The sequence below is a fragment of the Ambystoma mexicanum genome, chromosome 11 (assembly GCF_040938575.1).
Source record: "Ambystoma mexicanum isolate Mex_15411 chromosome 11, UKY_AmexF1_1, whole genome shotgun sequence".
NCBI lineage: Eukaryota > Metazoa > Chordata > Amphibia > Caudata > Ambystomatidae > Ambystoma > Ambystoma mexicanum.
Window position 1 is genome coordinate 1,097,491,502 of NC_090934.1, and position 21,496 is coordinate 1,097,512,997.

The 21,496-nt window shown below is 45.9% G+C and overlaps 1 protein-coding gene across 3 annotated transcripts in view; it reads left to right on the forward strand.

Annotated features, from left to right (window-relative positions):
- Positions 1–2,248: 2,248 nt before the first annotated feature.
- Positions 2,249–21,496, forward strand: part of LOC138504145 (G2/mitotic-specific cyclin-B2-like) — a 38,952-nt gene continuing 19,704 nt past the window's right edge. The window contains exons 1-3 of one of the 3 annotated variants that reach the window (XM_069624385.1): positions 2,249–2,267; positions 11,344–11,421; positions 14,737–14,838. Coding sequence is in view for 2 of the 3 variants with exons in the window: in XM_069624383.1 (XP_069480484.1) it covers positions 2,331–2,354; positions 11,344–11,421; positions 14,737–14,838 (204 nt within the window). In the remaining variant the exon portion in view is untranslated. Of the gene's footprint in view, positions 2,355–4,769; positions 4,873–11,343; positions 11,422–14,736; positions 14,839–21,496 lie in introns of those variants that run through there. The other 2 variants (XM_069624383.1, XM_069624384.1) reach the window with 2 other exon arrangements.

Below are 21,496 nucleotides of genomic sequence, written 5' to 3' on the forward strand. Positions count from 1 at the left end.
AAAAACAATGTGCTTGGGAACTATTTTATTGTATTGTCAGCCAACATGGAGGCATCCACATAGCTTGGTTCCTAAGAACCAAGCTATGCGATCTAGTGTTTTGGGTGTGGTAGCCTAGGGACTACTTTACCTGGACTATTTTGTTGGGGCTATTTAAACCACACCCGAGCAAGACAACACGCTTTGGGTTAATTTGCAGCTTGCAAAGTGATGCTCACTGTGTCCAGCTATTCCCTCGAACCTCGGAGAAGCAGAACCTGCAAGGAGACAAAAGGAACATCATTAGCAGCAGCATCTTGCCTGCAGTCTTCATCTTTAAACACTCGCAGCTACTGAGAACAGCTTCCTCGAATCTGCACGCCTCCCGGACAGAACGACCTGAAAGAAGAAGATAGAGGCAACATTAAGGAAAGCAGTAGAGACATTTACAAATTACGAACTCCTCAAAAGGCTTACCTGGCTGGTCGCCTCTCGGCTGGCACCACTCCGGACATTCCACTCGCACTGAAGAACACCACAACCTACAAGGAAGGAAAAAACAGGTTTGCAAAGACAAGACTTTGCAGCGCTACGCATAGCGCTTACTTACCGCATCATAGCGCTCTTCATGCGCCATCATTAACAGCGGGGCTCAACCTAGCCAGTTTGCCGCGCTGAAGCTCCGCATACCTAAGGGAGAAAAAAGAGACATTTTAAACAAAGAAAGGCATGCAGGATAGCAACAAAACTAAAGAACAGCAATAAGACCTACCTGAACGATATCAAACGGGCCGGCGTCAGTGAAGTAACTGGACCGCACTCGCCCATGAAAGACAATGCGCCCCTGCAAAGAAGGCAGGACGGAGAGCATGCTTAATTCTACCACAAGGTGAGGAGAGGGCGCCAGAGGGACTGAAATCATACGGGGGTGGAGGGAGGATACTTACCTCAGTCGGTCAGTATTGACCACAGTCCTGCTGTATTTTCAGGCAGAACCTTCGTCGCAGACCACATCAGGGCAAAGCTGAGAAGCATACCAGCGAGTAACCCGGCTGGGTGGCGTCCCTGTGGATACCAGGTGAGCGTAACACTTCCTTCGTGGATTCGGCCACTCTGACCTTCCCTCTTTTGGGGAACCTCTTCTATGTGTGGCGGAACGCCACGAGGGCGCACCTCACCGCAGGGTGGCCCAGGCCTGCACCGCCACTATGGCGGTGAGGCGTTCGCCAATCCGGACTTGCGGTGGCGGTCAGGCACTCCGCTCCCCACTACTCTCGGGCAGCATGGGTCGTGTGGACTCGACGTCCTCGTCACCAATGTTACAGGGGCGGGGAGGAAGCTAGTCATGGACATCAAACCAGCTCCCCCTGGGACACTATGGAACACCAGTGTCACGGAGGCATTATGCCTCAGAGGATTGATGGGTGGGGCTGGTCGAGGACATACCATCAGCCCACACCATGAGATGCTAAGGGACACCAGCATCTTTGAGGCCCTGCGCCTCGAGGGGTGGCAGGCATCAGTCCACCGGCTCATGCGGACCCCATTTGCCTTCATGGCGGGCGGGGGGGGGCCCATGGCATCCTGGCGTGCAAGCCCTGATGGCACAGGGTGGGCTGCAGGCCATAATGAGAGACACACGTTCAGATAATTCCATTATGGAGTCTGCAGCCGTGCTGTCACATGTGTCTGCAGGGCTCACTTTTATTAGCTTGGGTTAAAAGGGCAATACAAGGGGGAGGGACACATCCCCTTAAAGGGGCAGCACACACAGGGGGGTTTACTACACAAGAGGGACACATTCTAAAATAAAGCAGACAAAAGTCATCGTTTATTTTTTTCTTTTTATTCTTTTCTGAAGAAGTTTATTTTTCTGGAAGAATAAAACATATCTGACATATGAAATGAAATATAATTTTTTATCAGCCCCTACGCCTTTACCCTTAACATTTAGGACAGCACAGAGTAAGGCAACTATTGTCGCAAATCTGCCGCGAGCATCATATTAAAGTGGGGGATTCCCTGACTGCTCGACCGACCAGCAGGGCATCCATAATCGACTCGGTTTCTCTAAGAACGTTACCCTCCAGTACTTTATTCGAACACTGTGACCTGAACGTAACGTGGAACTCGCGTGATGAGGGGGGGGGGGGGGGCGGATCGTTGCTAGGGTCCGCTTTTCGGATAGGAACTAGCTAGTGCCTAAGAATACCATCAGCCAATAGGCGTGAAGCATCCTATGACTCTATGGCCAATGGTTGGGAACGCCGTGCCATTTAAATGTACAGGTAATAGTGGTTACTCTATGATCATTTTTTTGGTATTGTTTTGTCGACTGAGCTTTTGCTGAAATGATGAATGCCCGGCGCCCAGCTGTAAGTATTTGGAATTAAAGGGATTTTTCTGGGGTGTTGTTGTCACGTCAATCACTGGTGTTGCTTCCTCTCCCATTTTTCCTGAGCAACTGTGTACACGCTGATTGCCCTTCTCTCCCACTCGCACTCCTCTCCTTCCCAAGCCGGCTTTTTTTCTCCCCACACTTAACTGCATCCTCGGTTGATGTAGTATCACTCGGGCCCGCCGCTTGTGCCAGTCTGACTCGCTCACGTGCCAGTCTGACTAGCTCACATGCCCCCCCCCCCCCCCCCCCCCCTTTGTTAACCATTGATAATTAGCCAAGCACGCTCTAATGTTTTACAGTTATTTACCCGATTTCCTAATGCGCTCACACTTATTTCCTCGAGGTTCTGCCTGCCTTCCTTTCCGGCTGTTTTTTTTTTTCTTGACACCTACCCAGTGGGGGCGTGGCTTGTCTGGTGGGCGTGACCTAAACAAGATGGACCTGGGGAACCCTTGTATGCCCTCTCCAAACGTGGACGCACCTGCCCCCCCCCTCCCAGAATCACCCCAGTACCAGTACAGTACCCATCACCCAGACTTCACCATGGGACTTTGCCTCAGGCATCAGGCAGCTTGCAGTCATGTATGACATAAGCATCTAGTATCCCAAGTCATCGGCTTTTTGCAGCATTAAGGTTCAAACGCTGAACTGACTTTCACAAAGTACTATACGGCAAGCTTACCTCGTGTATTTGTATATGCACCCTTTGATAATTCGCAATTTAAGTGCTAACAACTCTAAATAACGTTTATTTCAAAATGTAAGTAAATAAAAGTGCCTTCATAAACAAAGCATAAAACACCCTCCAACCTTTCCACAGAACATTTGGCATTCTAACTGTCTCGGTGGGTGGTTTGAGTGCAACTCGACAATTAAACGAAGGTCTAAGGAAGGGAGCCATGAATAGGATACACTTGGCGTCCAAATCATTTGAAAATCCTTCTGTCATACTTTGAACCAAAAGCGTTAAACCTACACCCTTTTAACTCTGTATGAACGCATCCCACTGGGCCAGAGCATATCCTTTCCAGCCTTGAAGAATGGAGAGCAGTTGAGAAAGCTAAAAGCTGCTCTGCGCCATGGGGTTAATGGGTCAAACAACACCCTTTTCTCCACTCCTGTTGTGCCTGTTACAGTGCATGGCTGTCAAAGGCACAACTGGGAGTGGAGACAAAGGGATGTTAATGGTGGGGTGCGTTTCCTGAGCTGTGACTAACCAGTGCCAGCCAGTCGCAGCTTCATGCAAACTAGTTTGAGCGAAGCTGTGACTGCCCTGCACTTCTGTCAAGCCACAGCTGCCTGAGTTGATGACAGCATGCTCATCTCCCGCTGCGGCCGTGGCGGGACAATGACACGCTGTCAAGTGGTGGGACTGGATGGCCCCGGCTCAGCCTCACTGTTTGGAGACTGCCAGGGCCCAGCCTTGGCAGGACCCGGCCCCCTTAAAGCCACACCCCATTTCATATGATCTACACCTTTCTCGGGTTGCTGGCAATGCACTACACTACCACTGCCCTCTTTCTCGTACATGCCCTGTTTGTGTTAAGTTTACTTAATTTGTGGACCTAGTTTCATTGGGTATGGGTATTGAAGTTTACAATCGTAAGGGTTTGTTTCTAATGGAGCTCTTCTGTATACTAAATCTTTGCTGGCGATGGGTACTGTGGATTATTACATCATTACTGTTGGTGTTGCAATGTCATGCTTCCCTGTTGGTGTACCCTTCACATCTGGGCTGTACTATTGTGCTTGCCATCGAAATCTGGCACTGATGAACCACCATGGCACGCAATCTCCTGCAGTTTCACAAAGCATTACTTGGATTATAGTAAAAGGTCCTGAAGGGATGCACTGTTAGCTTATGTTTATTGCACACGGCTGCCACCCAGGGGCACTCTCCAGGCGCTCACGTGGCTCCAGAAGACCAGAGTGCGGGGTCTGTTAGTGAGGATAGGATAGGTTCAGAACCAGGAGGAAATGGCGTCTGTGTGCATTGTCCCGCGTGTGGGTTGGTTGTGCCGCCCAGTTTCTTAAGGTAAAAACGTTTTGCCTTGGATGTGTAGTAGTGTGTGTTGGGTGTCTGGAGTAACTTGAAGTGCAGAAGTATACATACTTTATGTCTGAAATCATGCAGGTGTCTCTGTCCCTGCACTCACGTGACATTGGGAGAGTGGCCCTCTTTGGTTTGTGTGAATTATGTGTTAGTGTCTTGGCTGTAAGTAGATGACTGGAAGACAATGCTGTGTGAACGAGCTTAGCAAGGTAAGTGAAGCAAAAAAGCTTCACTTAGCTGCAAATGTCGGCAGGGTTAAACGCAATGGCCAAAAGTAGTCTCATTGGTTGATGTCCATGGAGTGAAGCATCTTTCCTAACACTGCTCTTGACCCGGTGACTTGCAGGACACTAAAGCTGCTGAAGAGAAGCAATTGAACTCTGAAAAGCCTACTACCCTTGAAGACATTTGGTGGGAGGACTCTCTGATCTACAGCATGGTGTGACATTTTTAGCAATAATTTGACTTGCATCAAACATACTATTTATGATATGTAACTGTGGCAATTGTTTGAAGTGTTGCAACTCAATTCGTATCGTGAGTATTGAACTTTAATTTAGCAGCATTTATTGGTTTAGTCATAACACTTATTTAACCACTTATTGAAGTCTAACGTTTTACTGGTCGAAATCTGATATTTTGGCGTGATTTCAAAAGTATTTGGACAGCTACCCCAGTGTTTCTGTTGAGGCACTTGCTGGTTCCCCATTCCATAGTGGGGTCCATCTGCATGCATTTCCCCACTCCTTGTGAGATCTCGGGCACAAATAGTAAGTGTGCTTCCCCCCCTGATGAGCTGGGAAAAATAAGGGAGCCTCTGCATACATATTTTCATGAGTAGAGCAGTGCGTTACTGGAACAGGTTTTCTGTTCTGCCTTTATCGTAGTACCCATTGTGCTTTTCCTTACAGCGAACCCTTTGCATGTTGACGTTGTCAGTTTTATGGCTGAGAATTTAGCTCACTCAAAATGTGTTGGTTGTAGGACTTCAGCATTCCTTTCTTCCATGGCGAAACACTAAGTAGAATTGTATAACACCTGGTAACTACGAATCCAACTATGATCCAAATCAAAAGGACAGTTATTAAGCAAGTTCTACTTCTCTTAGAAGCTGCGGTAGTCCCCAGGTACAAGAAATCTCTCTTGTAGGACATGATTGCTTGCACCAATGATCCACCTTGGCTCATGCTCTACAAGGCCGTCATTGAATCCCTGCTGGTGCCTGTCACTAACCAACAATACCCTTGCTGCACAGCTCAAGTTTTATACTTCCTATCATACAACCCACCTTTTTGGGTCGCCCTGCTGGAGGGACAAGGTGCTCTTCAGTGGTGTACAAAGAAATTTGTTTAGTATTTATAATGCACCTATACAGCAAAAGGTGTTTCGGGGAGGGGGGGGGGGGCACAGAGAAAAGGGATGAAAAAACACTCTTACTAGGCCATGTCATTCGGATTGTGCAAGTGCAGTATTGGGGTGGTGGGGGCTAGCTCAAAAGAGCAAGTGGGGGGGGGGGGGTGTCAGCGGAGACGAAGTGCAGGGGCAGACTGGTCGAGAAGGGGCTTGGTGCCCTGTAAGAATCAGAAGGCACCAGGCAGCCAATCAAAAAGGCACAGGAGGCGCAGAGGTGAGAGGAAGCAAAGGTGTCTTGAAAAGCTTCTGTTACTTAAGGAGATCCGGCTGGGACAGGGAGGCCATTCTAGAGGGAGGCACCTGTGAAGGAGAGGGGTCTGTCACCTCTCTCTTAGCTTGGAAAAGCACCTGACCTGCAGAGCGCTAGGAGCTAGAAGACCAACAGGCTCTATCAGGGTGGTATTTACAGAGACTGTTGGATGTAGCAGGGTCCTAGGCCCACGAAGCCTTGTGGATGATGCAGAGGGTCTTTAACTACTTTATCCTTGCATCAAGCAGGTTCCAGTGGAGGTTTCGGGGCTGGAGAGTGATTTCCTGGCCTTGAGGCCAAGGACAAGTTTTGCAGTCTTATTCTGAATTGGGTGAAGGGCATTGGGCAGAATGTGGAAGATACTGTTATAGTCCAGTCTGGAGACATTGAGTTTCTAGGGGAAGGTAGGGAAAGGGAGAATGCCCCTTGAGGAGTTGCAGCTGAAAGTGGACCGCCTTGGCAAGGTCCATGATGTGAGAAGTAAAAAAGAACTCAAGGATGTTGGTAGGGGGCCCATGGAGGGTGGCCAGAGTAGGGGGCAGCTGGGGTCCCAATGCTGAGCATCCGCCTTACTGGCATTAAGGCAGAGATCATTTGCAGTGTTCCATGCCTGAATAGCAGTCAGAAATGAGAGTAAGTGGGGGGGGGGGGGCGAGCTTGAGTGAGCTGAGTGTCGGCCGCATGACTCTGGAAGGCAGTGATCAAATGGACTTGAGAGGCAAGGTAGAGATTGAAGAGCCACAGCGAGAGGATTGCGCCCTGAGAAATTCCACAAGTGGAGAGTGATGAGAGAAGGACCCAGTTGAACCTGGGAAGGATGATCAGAGGGAGGTCAACCCATCCAGAACCGATTGGGTGGCATGTTTGACCGTATCAAAGGGTGGCATGATTGACCATATGAAAGACAGAGGAAAGGTACCATAGTTGGAATTGACATGGGAGAGCAAGTCTTCATTGGTGTTCAGGAGTGTATTTTCCATGCCTCTGGCTGGTCTGAAGCTAGACTGGTGGTCGTGGAGAGAACCAATGCATTCAGTTTGGTGGATAAGCTGGGCGATGGCCGACTTCTCCAAAGGTTTGCCCAGTAAGGGTGTTATGGAGATAAAGCAGTAGTTGGCTGGACAGGAGGGGTCGGCAGAAGTTTTTTTTCTTAGGGGGTGCACAAGGCAGTGCTTGAGTAGGAGGAAGGAGCCATTGGCACAGGAGTGAATGCAGAAATCGCCCAAGGCTGGTTCAATGGAGGCAATGTTTTCCTTGCTAGTTCTGGCTGAGCACCTGCTTGGATGTGACTTTTATAGAGGGGACTTGTCTAGTGACCTCATCAGGTGATCTGGGAGAGTAGGAGGGAAGGGCAGGGGGTGGCAAGGGAGACCTGAGAGCAGTTGACGGAGAAGGAAGTGGTGTAGAGGAAAGTTTAGGACAGCAGGTCCTAACTTTTAGTAAAAGTGTGAAGCCAGTGTAGTGCAGAGTATCAAGGAAAGCAACAGAAATGTGGAGATGGCAGTGGCATTGGCATTTCCTTGCAGATTTTGAACAATTCAGCCGTGTTAGTTGCTCCGAGATGAGGGTTTGGAGATAGACTTCTTCGAGCAGTTGACGCAACATGTAACATTTAAGGTTAGAGCTCTCTTAGCCTATAATTTGCATTTTTAAATTGCTCAACCAACCTAGAGGCATAGAGGTGCTGTTACAGGAATGTCTTAGTTGCATTTTTATAACGCGCTTAATACCCAGAGGTTTCTAAGCACAGACCTGGGTATCGAACCTGTTTTGTTTCCAAGGCGAGCACGTTGCCAACGAGCTATCCTCCCGGGACATTAATTTAGCAGAGGTCTCCTAGTTCCAGTGTAGCTGCCTCAGTTTTGATGGTTTAGAGTTAGTGTAAGAAGTCGTCATGGGGTTTGAAATTAAGAATCAATAAGCAGGAGCAAAAACAAGCTCCTGGGTGTCTGGCATCAAGGCAGGAGCTACCATTGGGGATCCAGCAGCAAGTATGCAGTGCTCTGCAAATCTTTTCTACAGGAGGGGCAAGCTAATGTTTTGCACATTGGGTGTGGGGAAGCAATGGGAGAAAGCAAACAAGGATACAAGGGGGGGGGATTGGGTCATTTTCCTATGACGGCCAAGCCCCCTCTCCAACCACCCCTAAACTTCCTCCTATCCCTGCTCACTCTAAAGCAACACTGGGATAGTGGAAACCGTGTTTTTCAGTTTAAACCTAGGAGGGCAAGTTTTCTTCCCGGGGGGGGGGGGGGGGGATTTCACTGAAAACAGGAAAGCATAGAAATGACCTAAATCTTCTACACTGTTATGTCGCATTGTATGTTAAGGCACCAGTAGGCCTAGGGAGCCAAAAGCAGCTCCTTGTAGCTGTTGGTTTCAAGCTATATGTTCTCCTCAGTTGGAAGCAGGAACTAATGGCTCCCAGCAATTTTGAACCTTGCATTACCAGTAACCTTGTGTGGAAGCCCTTTATTGTCAAGGGGCAAAAAGTGGGTCAAAATCAACTAATTATGAATCTTGAAGACGAGAGGCCGTAAAAAGAGACCACTGAGTTGGATTGTAAGCAGGAACCGAATTATTAAGCCAGTGCACTCTAACACTTGGGGCACTTAGTGCGACCGCCTGCGAGACCCCATGAAGAGAAGATCTAGAAGGAAACTAAACCAGTTAATCGTGCTGGGAACTTTGATTGGCTGGGCATATGGCAAGTTCGAAATTCGATAATCAAATGGTAACCCCAGCCCTTACATGCTGCAGAAGCATGCCTGGGTTGGTTACCATGGGAAAGAATCGAGGGACGCTTTTGGAGAATGATGCTGCACCTTGTGAACACCGTCCTGATTGTTATAAGACATGAAGTTGTCCTCCTGTCACCTTCACGTGAGTGGTCTGGAAATGGCTGCTCTTCAGAAGTTGCTGATTGTCCAGTGCCATTACCAATTTCTGATTGACCTTGAACCTGTCGCTTGATGGGTGTAGAGACCTCACTTAATTTAGGTTTCTCAATTGGTGTTCTCTGCAGAAATCCAACACTGGTGAAATAAACACTCTGGGCTGATTAGAACTCAACAGCATCAAAAAGTTGACTCCAAAGAGCAAATGATTTCAAATGGCAACCTTCCCTCGTTACTCCACATGACCCCACAGTACACAATGTTTCCAAGTGCAAAGTACCGAGTCTTGTTCTCGGTTTCAGACTGAAACTACTAAACATCAAGGTTACTTAATGCAGCTCTGGTGCAGAACCAAGAGATAAATGCAGACTGCGGAACACCCAAGCAGAAATTTTAAAACGTCTAATTCTGTTCTTCCCTGAGCTGCAATTGATAAGGACACTATTTTTATAATCTGATGGTTAAAACATTTGGAACTGACATAGCAGCATGGTGGGAGAAATTATACAGTGGCAAAAACTATCACCTGTGTTCTGGTGTAATTTCTAGAGACAATATTCCTAAAAAAAATTTTTTGGGACTGGATTCAATTATCGGGTGTGTTTTTAGCGTAATCTGTAACACACCCTGATGTTCAATTTCTTGATTACCCTGCCTTACCTTTGTTTGTTCATCTGGATTTTTAGCTTGGGTTTGCTGAGTGGCCTTCAGTTTCATTTTATGATATCATTTTATTAATGTGAATCTGATTGTACAGCCTATTGGCTAAATTAGTTTTTAAAGCATTATTTAATTGCAATCTTTTCAATTGCTGGTGAGCTGTTTGTTTAGGGGAAAGCCTCAAGATGCTATAGTGCCGCACTTGGAAACATTCCAGCATACAACTGTCGAGCATTTCAGACCATATCAATTTTGCAACACGAAATGGTTTTGAATTGCAAGGAAACAACCCAACAGGATACCTGTCAACTCTATGTAACCTTTGCCAGGACTCGTAACCCTGACTACTAAGGTGGCCGTTCTCACGAGCTAGTCTAACATCTCTTGCCTGTGCATCCCTGCCTAAACTAGTCACCTTGTCTTGTTCCCTCTTGCAATTCTAGCTCCGTCTTTCTGTTCTCTAAGCTTTTGAAGTGTTTTTATGACCCTACCACTTTCTATTTGCAGGGCAGTGTTTCACCTCATTTAACAACTGCATACTTGCCCACTGACTTTATGCATAAAACGCATGGCATTTGGCAAACTGGACGACTTTGCATCAAGGTGCTGCAAAAACCCTAAAACCACCTTCCGTCTCTTGAAAATCTAAACCTCAACACAGGACATCGTCATGAATCCACCATGAAAGGCCAACTCCTCCCTCCATAATGCAACTGACTGCAAGACCAATAATTTTGCAAGACTAATCATCTGAAAGCCCTACATCAACCCAAGGAACACCACCCCTTTTGACTACTACCGCCCCCCCCCCTCGCCCCTCTTACCACACTCAAATGGAAACGACTGACTTGAACATGCCTTCTTAGATGACCATATGACTAACATTCCCCACTTAGACCACTAACGTACTATGCCCCTGGCCAATGCATGCCCACACTACAAGCACAAGGCTGCCCCCCCCTCTCCCCAGGCATACTTTTTATTTATATGCTTCCTACAATTCACAACTAAAACCATGCAGACCTCTAGGTATTTGCAGTCTCGGCCGAGAAGCAGTATGTTGCCTTTTCCTGTCAACTAACCAAACCATCCACGCTCTTCCACATTGCATGGCAGTTCATAGGAAACTGGTGCGTTTAGTCTTTACCAGTTCAGGGTTCACACCTGCCTCTCCCTGCCCTCGAACCTTCTACCTGCCCTAATGTCACTCAAAAACCATGCTCCGTGGTCTCTTCCCCAAGCAAATGTACTACACAGAACCACTTTACATTATGTTGATCTGGATGCCTGGTTATTGCTTTGTGTTGGTCACAACAGACCTTTTGTAACACTTTCCGTGTCCATGAACAAATATATAATTTACATTTTTTTTTTTTTTTTTTGTTTTGTTACTCTAGAATTGGTACCGGTGAGCAGAGTAAATGACATTATGTGGTCTTTTCAAGCGCCTACTCCTTTTAGACCGACCGTGTTTAGTTTTCTGTTGTAGCAAAGCTGCTGTGCTTCCAAATGTAACTGTTAATGTAATTCAGCATAAACTAGGGTGCAACACCACTAGCCTGCTCCGTAATATTGGAAGTAACTGGATGCTAGTATGGCCATTTGCTGGACTTGTAAGCCACTTATGTTTCATTTATCTTATGAGCGAACCATTGTCCTTACGTGCTCTTATTTGTATGTTGCTGCCAAGGTAAACAGGCACCCTGCCAGAAGAGCAGCCCTGGGAGAACTTTCCAATAAAGCAGTTGCTGTGGCCCATCAATCGAAGGTAAAGTGAATGCGGCCTAGTATGTGACATTGAGGTGTGTAGCCTTTGACCTGCTGTCCTTTTCTGTACCTGCTGTACCAGAGCTGCTTTGTCAGCTCATTTTTATGGGGGGGTGGTACAAATTACATGCCTTGGATACTTTCTGGTGGATATGTTACTACTTTGCAATCTGTGGGAGTAAGTAATTGGTACTTGGCACTATAAACCGAAGGGACGTCATGTGCTAAGGGTGGATGAGGGCCTAACCGTAATCATGATGAAGTCCAAAAAAACAGCCAGTACTGATGTTATATGGACTTCAGGATTTGTCCCGAGTGACATATCTTGAATTGGCATGGTTTTTTTTTTTTGCAAGTGACGGGCAAAATCGTTGGTCTATCGGCTGTAGGAGCAAACAGCCTGTAGTAATTTGATGTCATGTCAGAGCTGAATGCTGCCCCTTGGGCCCCCCCCCCCCCCCCAGACGAGGCTTCATTTAAACTAGAGCAAGCTCAAGTGAACTTCGACGCTGAGGGTAAATGTTTGCGTTCTTCCAGTGTGTGAAATATACCTGTTGGGTTTCTAGACAGGAAGAAGAGCACGTCCTGGGAAGTTTGCTCAATTTATTATTGAGTAGTCTCCAAAGCCATGAAGAGCCTTGCTAGCTGTTCCTTGATGGCTTTGGGTATCTTCGTTTGCCAGGATCTGCAAGCCTCCATAGTGTGTTCATGTGTAGGTCATGTAGTCGATCCATTACCGCCATCAATCTGACCTATTGTGCAAGCTCTGGAGCCTGATTTTATTATGAAGGCCTGGCCTATGTATTAATGAGACCTCCAAGTTCTTTATCACGGCTGTAAGTGGTACTGGGCAGAAAGGATAGCTCGGGGGGAGGGGTGGGGAATAACGTGTTTTTCTTGGAAGCAAGGCAGCACAGCGCTGGTTCGAATCCAGATCCTATGCTTAGAAACCACTTGTTGGTATTAAGCGCGTTTATCAAAACAATTATTTTAATTGCCAAATGATTATTCATACATGGTAATTTGGTCTCGGCACACGATCAAGCCAACAAGATGTTTGTGTGTGCTAAATGAATTGCTCCTCCAAGTTTCCTGTGCTAGCTGCATGACATGCAATGTTGCATAAAATTACGCTTCTGCAGGAGTAATGTGGCCATTGGAAACGCCAGTATCCAAATGGTACCATTATTTATAGTTGTTGGAAAATGTTTTAATACCGACTAGGTTTTTAAGCATGGACCTGGGGTTTGAAACTGTTGCTCTGCATCTTGCTTCCAAGACTAGCCCGTTGTCCCTGAGCTATACTACCTGTGTCATTGACAATTTATAGTTCTTGGGGTACATTAAAAAAACTATGCAGTTATGGCTAAAACCATGATCCTTCACTCCTTCAGGAAGCCACCAGAAAGTGTGTGGAGGCAGATCACATTTGCCATTGTCCGAACCAAAACTTCTCTGAAGGTGGGATGTTGTGCCGATGCATGCTAAACTCCATTTAACCCTACTTGGTTACCCACTTCAGAAGAAGCCTATGAAACCCAAAGGGCCAGTAATCCATGGACTCACGTTTTGAAAGAGTACCTGTTTGGTACTCTTTCATACCATTAATACAACGGATATGGGGGTTGGGGCAGCAACCTTTTGGCACTTGGTCCCTTCTGTAAGCATCCGTTAAAAATATACACTAAGTAGCAATAGAACCTCCTAACAGTGAGTCTCGTGCACACTAGATTGAAATGAAGCAGCAGCAAGCAGCTCGTGGTGATCCGATGTCATGGAAGATGCTTGCCACCCTATACATGCTGGTGCCCTAAGCCTTGCACTCTTTATTTGGCAATATTGCATCTTTACCACTCCCATTCTTTCTTGATACAACTGGTGTGTAGGGTCCAATTGCACCTGGATTCTTGGTCTGCCGAGGCGCATGCTGGGCTGAGATGCCCTTGTGGCCTAGTTCAGCTGAAGGGCTTTGAGGCAGTAGTTGCCTTTTCTTTAATTCTGGAATAAAAACCCCTAAACTGGATTATGGCCAAATACTAATCTTGTGCATTGGTGGAGGGCACCATGGGATATAGTGATTGAATTGTCTACTTTCTGTCACCTGTCTAGTTGGCCGCCCCCCCCCTATTCCTCCCCTCCCGCTTATTTCCCCCCTTTCACAGAAGTCTGCCGTGAGGAGGGCGACTGTAGTAATTATAATAAAGTTTGATAAAATAAACTGTTGTGCCATGTCAGTCTTCAGCCGCATTGGTATGGTATAGGTGAAGTTGCAAATCTTCAAACCGAGATTTCGTAAGTATGATTGGTGTACATCCATACTTGGTAATGGAGAGTACTGACCCACGAGGCCTGCTTCTGCAGCGAGTCCCTTTTTGGTCTGACACTTGGGATCCATGTGTTTATAATGACGCAACATTTTTAGTGACACTTGACGGAAAAATGTTGCTTTTTGTTTGAACGCCCCCTCTTCTCCCCCCCCACATATACTCTACTCTTAAAATATGTGGTTTTATTTTCCCTTTATGTTTCGTAAAACGGTATACCGTCTAAATCTTGATGATAACCTTCCATAAATGACAAATGCTGCTCTTTCGACTCCACCACAAGCCCTCTTTTCAATACAATGACACTGTTGTACACAGGCGACATGGACAGTACATCACATATTCATGGAATAAGGTCAAAAAATGAATAGGCCGCAACAAAATGCTGTTTAAATCTCACACTCCAGGCTTTCTCTCTGGACAATTGAATCAATCTAATTCTAATAGTTTTTAAAAAGCACTGACTCTCTGATCCGTTTGCCCAAATAAGGTATTTTGCTCTGCAAATATAGCCCCTGTTTAGTGACGTCAAACCTTACCTCTGTTCCTATAGCCTGAATATGCAAACTAGGACTAATATTTCAGTACCCAACTTTCTTCATAGTCCAACTATACCCAAATCTCCAGAAGCATTTTCAATACTAAGTGAGTGTGGGGGTAGGGTTCCTTTCTGTGTCCAATGTTTGTTCAGACCGCCTTACTACTCGTAGGTGTACACTTTTGGTTCTTTATCTTTGCTCCGTTTTCGTCAAAGTAACACATTGTTAATGTTTAGATGCGTTAATGTTTAGATGTAGTACATGCCGGTCTTGTGAATTGCTCTGAAGGTTTCTTAAAACCAAATAAATAGTAATGTTTGCATGTAAATGCAGAATAAAAGTAATTGTATGCTGAGCACGTTTTAGTACATCGATACTTTGTGCAGAAGCTTTTAATTTGTTCTCTTCATAGAAAACGCTGTGCGCAGAATAATTGTACTATATTTATCCTAGCATTTAAAAGTACCGGTTAAAGCACAACCAGTTGCCTGCAAACCTATATCTGTGAGAACAAAACCTGCTCTGCCAAAAACCGTGCAGGAGCCACTTCAAACGGTAAGCTGGGTTTTTATCTGCTACCAATTCTACAGAACACACCCCTTGGTGGTTCATGTAAAGACTAAACTGTATTGTGTATTTTTTTACAAAACATGTTCATACAAAAACTGCTTCCCTTTTTTGTCTCTACTTGTGGGATACTTTAGATCACTCTACATTTTTACTCTTGGTATATTTCTGTGCCTACTGGTGGCAGTTTTTATTTTTTTAAACCATTTTTGCTGTAATTTTAGTTTGCATGTTCGTGACCACCCGGTCTGGCTACTTAGCAAGGTTATTTAAGCCCAAGGGCATCAGGGCATAAGCCCTGATGGCCTCGGGCTTAAATAACCTTGCTAGTGCCCTAAAATGGCTGTGCCACTAGATATTTCGATTTTACTTTGGCCATATTGTTTCTTGGCAACCTTGCTCGGGTCAGGAAATGCTACGTGGTCATGTTTGCCCAGGAAAGCTGCTGTCTTTGCTGGCTAGTGCATGACCTGTGTGAACGCAGGAAGTGGGTCGGACTGTCTGGTCCCACTCCATCTGTGGTGCAAGTGTCTGGAGTACATGCATGATTAAAATCCAGTGGTCCTTGATTGGGCCACTGACTGTTTGCGTGGTGCAGATCCTTGCCATTCTTGGTCTTGCTTCTAGCCAGGATTCCTACGGCCATTTCTTAAGATCAGCCTTGCAGGTCAGCATCCCATGTAAAAGAGCAGATCACTCATCCTTGGACAACTCTCGAAGGTTACCCTTCCTTGTGAAGCCCTGCTGGACTATCTGAGGTCTTCTGTGGTGCTTTGACCCATGGCCTGGTGGGACCAACCAGTCTTGGTGCCTTCTCTGCATGCAGCTGTAGGAACCTCTTGGAATGGTCTCTGGACCACCTGATGGACCGACCAGCTCAATCTTGCGCTAACTCGAGAGCACTGTCGCTGGTTTCATTTGCAACTTTGTTGGTCGCCAGTTCATGACACATCACTTTCCAGCATCAGGGCTCTTGGTCTGTTTTCGACCACAACTGGAGATGCCTGCTGTTAACCCATGTGTGGTGACTGTTGATCAAACCAACTTTCCTCTGTCTGGTAAGGTCCTGAAGAGGCCTGCTGCATTTCTTTGTCAAGGATTACACTTCTCCTGGACCCGGCCAGAATCTGCATTGCATTTCCAGCTCCTCCCCATCTTCTAGTGTATGCATGGGAGGGAAAAACTACTTTAATGACGCCAGTCGACTTCTCATCAAATGGGAAGTCGGAGGCGTGTACTCGCTACAACTGCCCCTCTCTCCCCTAAAATAAACAACCTTTAGAAACAATTGTGGTTTTCACAGAAAATTGTCGGTATTGTAAAATTGTCTCCCAAGTTCTTGCCTGTAATAAAACTAGTTTAATCCGAGTGCACCAATGTTGGCATACCACCTGGATGCCAAACATTCGGCTAGCACATTCACATTGGTTTATAATAATTAGGGCAATGCCACCCACACAGCGATTGATCTTTTCCTGGTTAAGTATTCAGGCAGTTGTGCCTCTTCAAGGACTGAGCAAATGCAAAACTATCAGCTCCACTAGGCACCATAGAGATATATAGCAAACCCTGCTACCTTGGCAAGTACAAATAAGGGGTGGGACATCTGCGTTTAGGATGGTCTAGATCTAAGAACACTAAATCTATGGTTGTGAAGTCACATTCTGGTGACCCAACATATCGTCTAAAAAAGTCAAACGAACTTTTTTTTTTTTAAACAAGGTTGCCTTCCTCTGTATGCAGTTGTAATAACCCTGCTCTGTTACAGACTTCACGAAAGCCACAGAGTTAGACTTCATTAAGCATTTGGACTTTAGTGAGGGGGTGGTGCGGTGGGGGGGGGGGGTTTGTGCAAGCCAACTCTATAGGTCCTTCCTTAACTGATGGAATATATCTGGGTAGCACAAGGCCCTATGATTCAATTCTGGAACGTAAGTGCCAAGCAGACATCCAAATAGCATGTAGGAAGGCCTTGAACTCCCAGCATTTTGATCACAGCCCCCTTGAGTAATGCCATCAGCGTGTTCCAAGAACCTCAGCGCAGAGGTGTTTTCTGTCTGTCAGTGTAATTGGAACATGGTCATGTGATGGAGCGGGAGAAATGGGATCACTTCCAACAATATGTTCTAGCAGGTGATGAGGTGAGCCACATTCCTACATGGGAATATCTGAAGATTGTGCAGTAATCATACATCTATGTACTGCATACCTTTCATTAGTTCCCCAATAGCTCTTGCTGCGTTATGAGAATAATGTTGTGCAGAGGAGCCAGAGTGCCCATCAAGAGTGGTGGACACAGAAGTTACCTCACAATGGTAAAACTGCAGACCAACTGCGACATTTTTTCCGCAAAGGCATGTAAAGGAGTTGGGATTACCGGTGAGTGGCAACTGTAAACATTAGGGTACTAGGTGGGACAACCCCTCAGATGCGGGATCTATTGTGCAATATCAAGTTTGTGGCAGAGGATGATTACCCCTTTGTTGTAAGGAAAAACAGCCCAACCAATCTCGCAGATTTTAACAATGCCTCTCTGCCCAGGTGCATTTCCTGTAACTAAGCAACATAATCTTTGATCCCTTGCAGTTTCCGACGCCTTTTAATTGGCTTGATCAGGCCCTGTACGGAGTCTAGCAGACTTCGATTTGCTAAAAGCTGACGCAAGGTGTCTACATCTGCCTTGCAGTGGAGAATACGTGCACCATTGCTCCAATCATGTACTGAAAATTATTCCTGAATGTGTTTAAGACACGGCCGCAACTAGAGTCCCTGCAGTGCCCTCCTTGATCTCACCTCCTGAAGATAACCAAGCAAAGGAAGACTCGAGGAAAAAGGGAGCCACACATTATGGATTGTGGAAATAGGGTCACATTAGAGGGAGCGCACCCTGTGGTCATGAGGGAATCCGCTCAAAATGCAACCATGAACTTTAATAGCGGTCAGCTGGGGCCTCAAAGTTTTGAGCAGTACATGGAGCTGCTCATTGGTGAACCCTAAGGCTTTAGCCTGCATTTTAGTGTGCAATGTAGACCATGGAAGGAGAAGGTTTTCGAACATGGCTTATTATAATGTAGAATAGCTGCAACCAGTATCTAGTTCATTATGGGAGCGAGTCAGGCATAGCAGACAGAGCTGTATTGTAGGATTTTTTTCCTTGAAGCATCCTAAACTTTAGGCCAACACTGGGACTTGACTAGTTCTTTTTTTTGCCAAAAGCCTGAGGCTTAAGCTGCAATTTCTCCCAACTCATTACCAACAGTACTCTTCAATAGCTCCACAGTGCCTTTCCAAGCCAGCAATTGAGGGCCTCAATCTTTAGTACCATCGAGTGATGAGGTTACATGGGGAAAAATCATGAGGTTTTTGGTAGGCTAGAGTTTTGATGGATTGGGTAGAACGTGGTTGGTATTTAATGTAAAATTATGGTTGGGACTGAAGCCTCAAAGATTAGGTTGAATTCCTTTAAGCTATTCAACCCCTCCATTTTATTAGCAAGACATTTATTTTACCATAGAGTCCAAGCCTGCATGACGTCAATCTTTTATTGGAAGTTGAAGCTCACTGGTGGTCCTGGGCTGGTCTACTTTGTTGGGCTTTGCTATGGGAGGCCTCTGAATTGTCAACTTCTTGGCATGATGCAAGTCTTTCCTGCAATCAGAGGCATAGCGTTAGGGAGATCATTTTTAGATGTTCTGTCCACTCTGCCAGTGAGACCAGCAGCACTTTTTGCTGGACTTCTGGAGCTGAAAGAATGGAGCCTTTTTCCACTCATTCTTGTGGGCTTGGTCTATTGGAACTCCATTTGTTGTATTCTACCTATACTATGGCATTGTCTGCTTCATAGATCTTAAAGTTATCTGTATTTTACAATGCAGCACACAGCTCCTTATCGGCAGTGATGCTGGGGAGCCTTAGGGTCCGCCTTTGAGATCATTTTCTTATATCCTCAAGTGACTACCGTTCTTAAGAACAGATACTTTACATCTCTACCAAAACTTCAGTGGAGTGCCAAAAGGATACCTAGTATCCCCCTAACCCCCACCCCTGCTCCTGTGACTTTAGTCAGACTAGCTCCTAGTTTTGGCAGTAGATGTGTACTACCAACTATTGTTTAGGTTTGGCAGCGCAGCTATGTCCATAGCCTTCGTATTGCACAATAGGAGCACCCAAGTACCAACTTGGGGTTGCCCCTTTTTTTTTCCATTACTAACATTGGTTGTTAGCCCTTATTCTACCATTCTGGGGGTCGGGGGGGGGGGGGGTTAATGTGTGGGTTTTGCCTTGGCAGTAATACCAGAGGAGGACCAGCCACACGCCTCTTTCTGTAAAATGCTGAGAGATGCAGGTGTGCACTGAACTGTATAAAAAGGTGATGCTTCTGGAGTGAAAAGCAAGTCGACCACTGGAAGCAAAAGTAACCGAAGACAACCAGACACCTGCAGACCCTACAACACTGAAATGACTAGCTGTCCTAACCCCATTTTCTGTGCGACAGGAGCTCCGAAGATGACTCCTTCCCTTTGGCTAGTGGGAACAACCAGTTCCAAGACAAAATTTGAATGGAGCCATCTCACGAGTACCTAGGCGGTTCCAGAGCTGCAGAAGCACCGCAGAAGCCCAATACAAGGCGACCTGCTGCCCATTTCAAGAGCATAGTCATGCAAAGGCCGATTCCATCAAAAAAAATAAAAAAATAAAACGGGCAGTACAAAACTACTTATGTTTCCAAACAGTAGTACATTGAAATCAAGCAGGTAATATCACACAAGTTGACAGTGACTATAGGTTTGTAGAAATGCATTCATTTAATTCACTAAAGGTGGCAAGTATTATACAGTAAGGAACACTAACTTGTAAGCCCAATCCCCATGTTGTCTGTGGCCTTGTGCCCAAAAGCTTCTCGGGACAGGGAACAGAGGTAGGAAAGGTTCTTTTGGTGTAGAAAAAATGTAGAGGACAATTTAAGAAATTATTAAATATATTGTCCACTATGCCAAAAAGCTTTTGACCATGTGCATTTGGACTGATTTCCTATTGAAATTTGGCATCTGCACTCGCAAAGATTCTGTTGTGAATGGATTACCCCCTTCCTTCTAACACTATATATGGGTGTGAGGTAAGGGTGTTCCCACCCCCCCACACCCATATTCTACACACTTTCAATAGAACCTTTTGCTGCCAACTTCGAATGGTTGCGCAGGTGACGGCTGGTGAGGGGGTAGGAAACCCAGAATTTACCTGCATGCTGTCTGTACTCACGTCAGACCTGCCTTTACAAAAAAACTAGATTACACCTTAAAGCATCACCTGGTCACATGATGTAAAGCGACTCTTGATAAAGGAGTGCCTGTAAATACACCATAGGGTCCTGGAGTTGGTGCACCCTTCAAATTGCAGAGATTCGATATGGTATCTTGGGAGTTAATGTCTTTGCTAACTGGCAGAAAATATTCTCTAAACTACAATAACTTGCTGTTGGATCTAGCCTGCTGGAATGTTTGCCCCTCCATTGCAAATGCACTGGTTTTAACTCTACCTAAATGATGCAGCCCAGTTTCCAATTCACCCCCCTCCCCTGAATCCAATTGCTGCGCCAGCTTAAAATGGGCACCAGAAGATTCATCTAGAAACCTAAAAGTGTGAATGGTAAAGACTGCAGACAAGTGGTATGATGGGTTGGCACTGTATCCGCTACCAAGCAGTCCAAATAGTGTGGGCCACAGGAGGCTAGCATTGGATTCCAAGGCAAGCTGGTGCTCTATGGAAATAGGGCAATTCTGAGGAGCCCTTGCCACGTCATTAAAATACTGTCTGAGATCAAATGCCACGCTAGTGTAGGCATTAACATAAAATGTTGGCATGACGTCTCCTATTTTGGGCATTCCATTAACATAAAATGTTGGCATGCAGTCTTACAAAAATAGAAGTGTTATGTCACCCTTTCCGTTTGGGAGGCACTTACCTTGGCAGACCAGAATAGACAATCCCAGACCAAAGAATTTAGGAAACCTACAGTTGCCTGGTGTAGGAATGGGGGCCCTTACTTTTCTTGGAAACTAGATGCTCACTAAACCAGAGTGGGGTGTGTGTAAGACCTAGTTCCGTAATGTGATGGCCAAACACCCATGCTATAGTACGATGTTCTATTTGGGAAACCTTGGGTACATGCCTACTCTTGGCTTTAATGTTCTCCAGCTTCCAAGCCATTGAGAGCCCAGCATAATGCTGTCCTCCCTACTCTATGGAGACCTAGGCATAACTATGAATTCCACTGACCATAGTGCCGAACATGCACTCCATTGGCTAGTGATATTGGCTCTTGGACGAGTAAGAAATGGGGTGCAGTATGTATGGAAGAGGCGTCAAGTGGCTGGCTAGTAGCTTGCAACTAATTTTTGCCCCCTGCCCTAGAGCTTGTCCTGTTCTTTGAATTCTCTCGATTGAGCTTGTTCTGCTTAACTAGGTAATTTTGCACAACTGCATATATTGCTCTACTATGGGCTTAACTCCTCCTGACTGCTGGAGAATGTGTTCTTGTGGGCACCCTAGAGCACATGCTATGGGTATACCCCATCATACATTCCAGACAAGTCACACTAACGAAAATCTGGCAAGGGTGTGGATGATTAGTTTGCAGATTAACCTG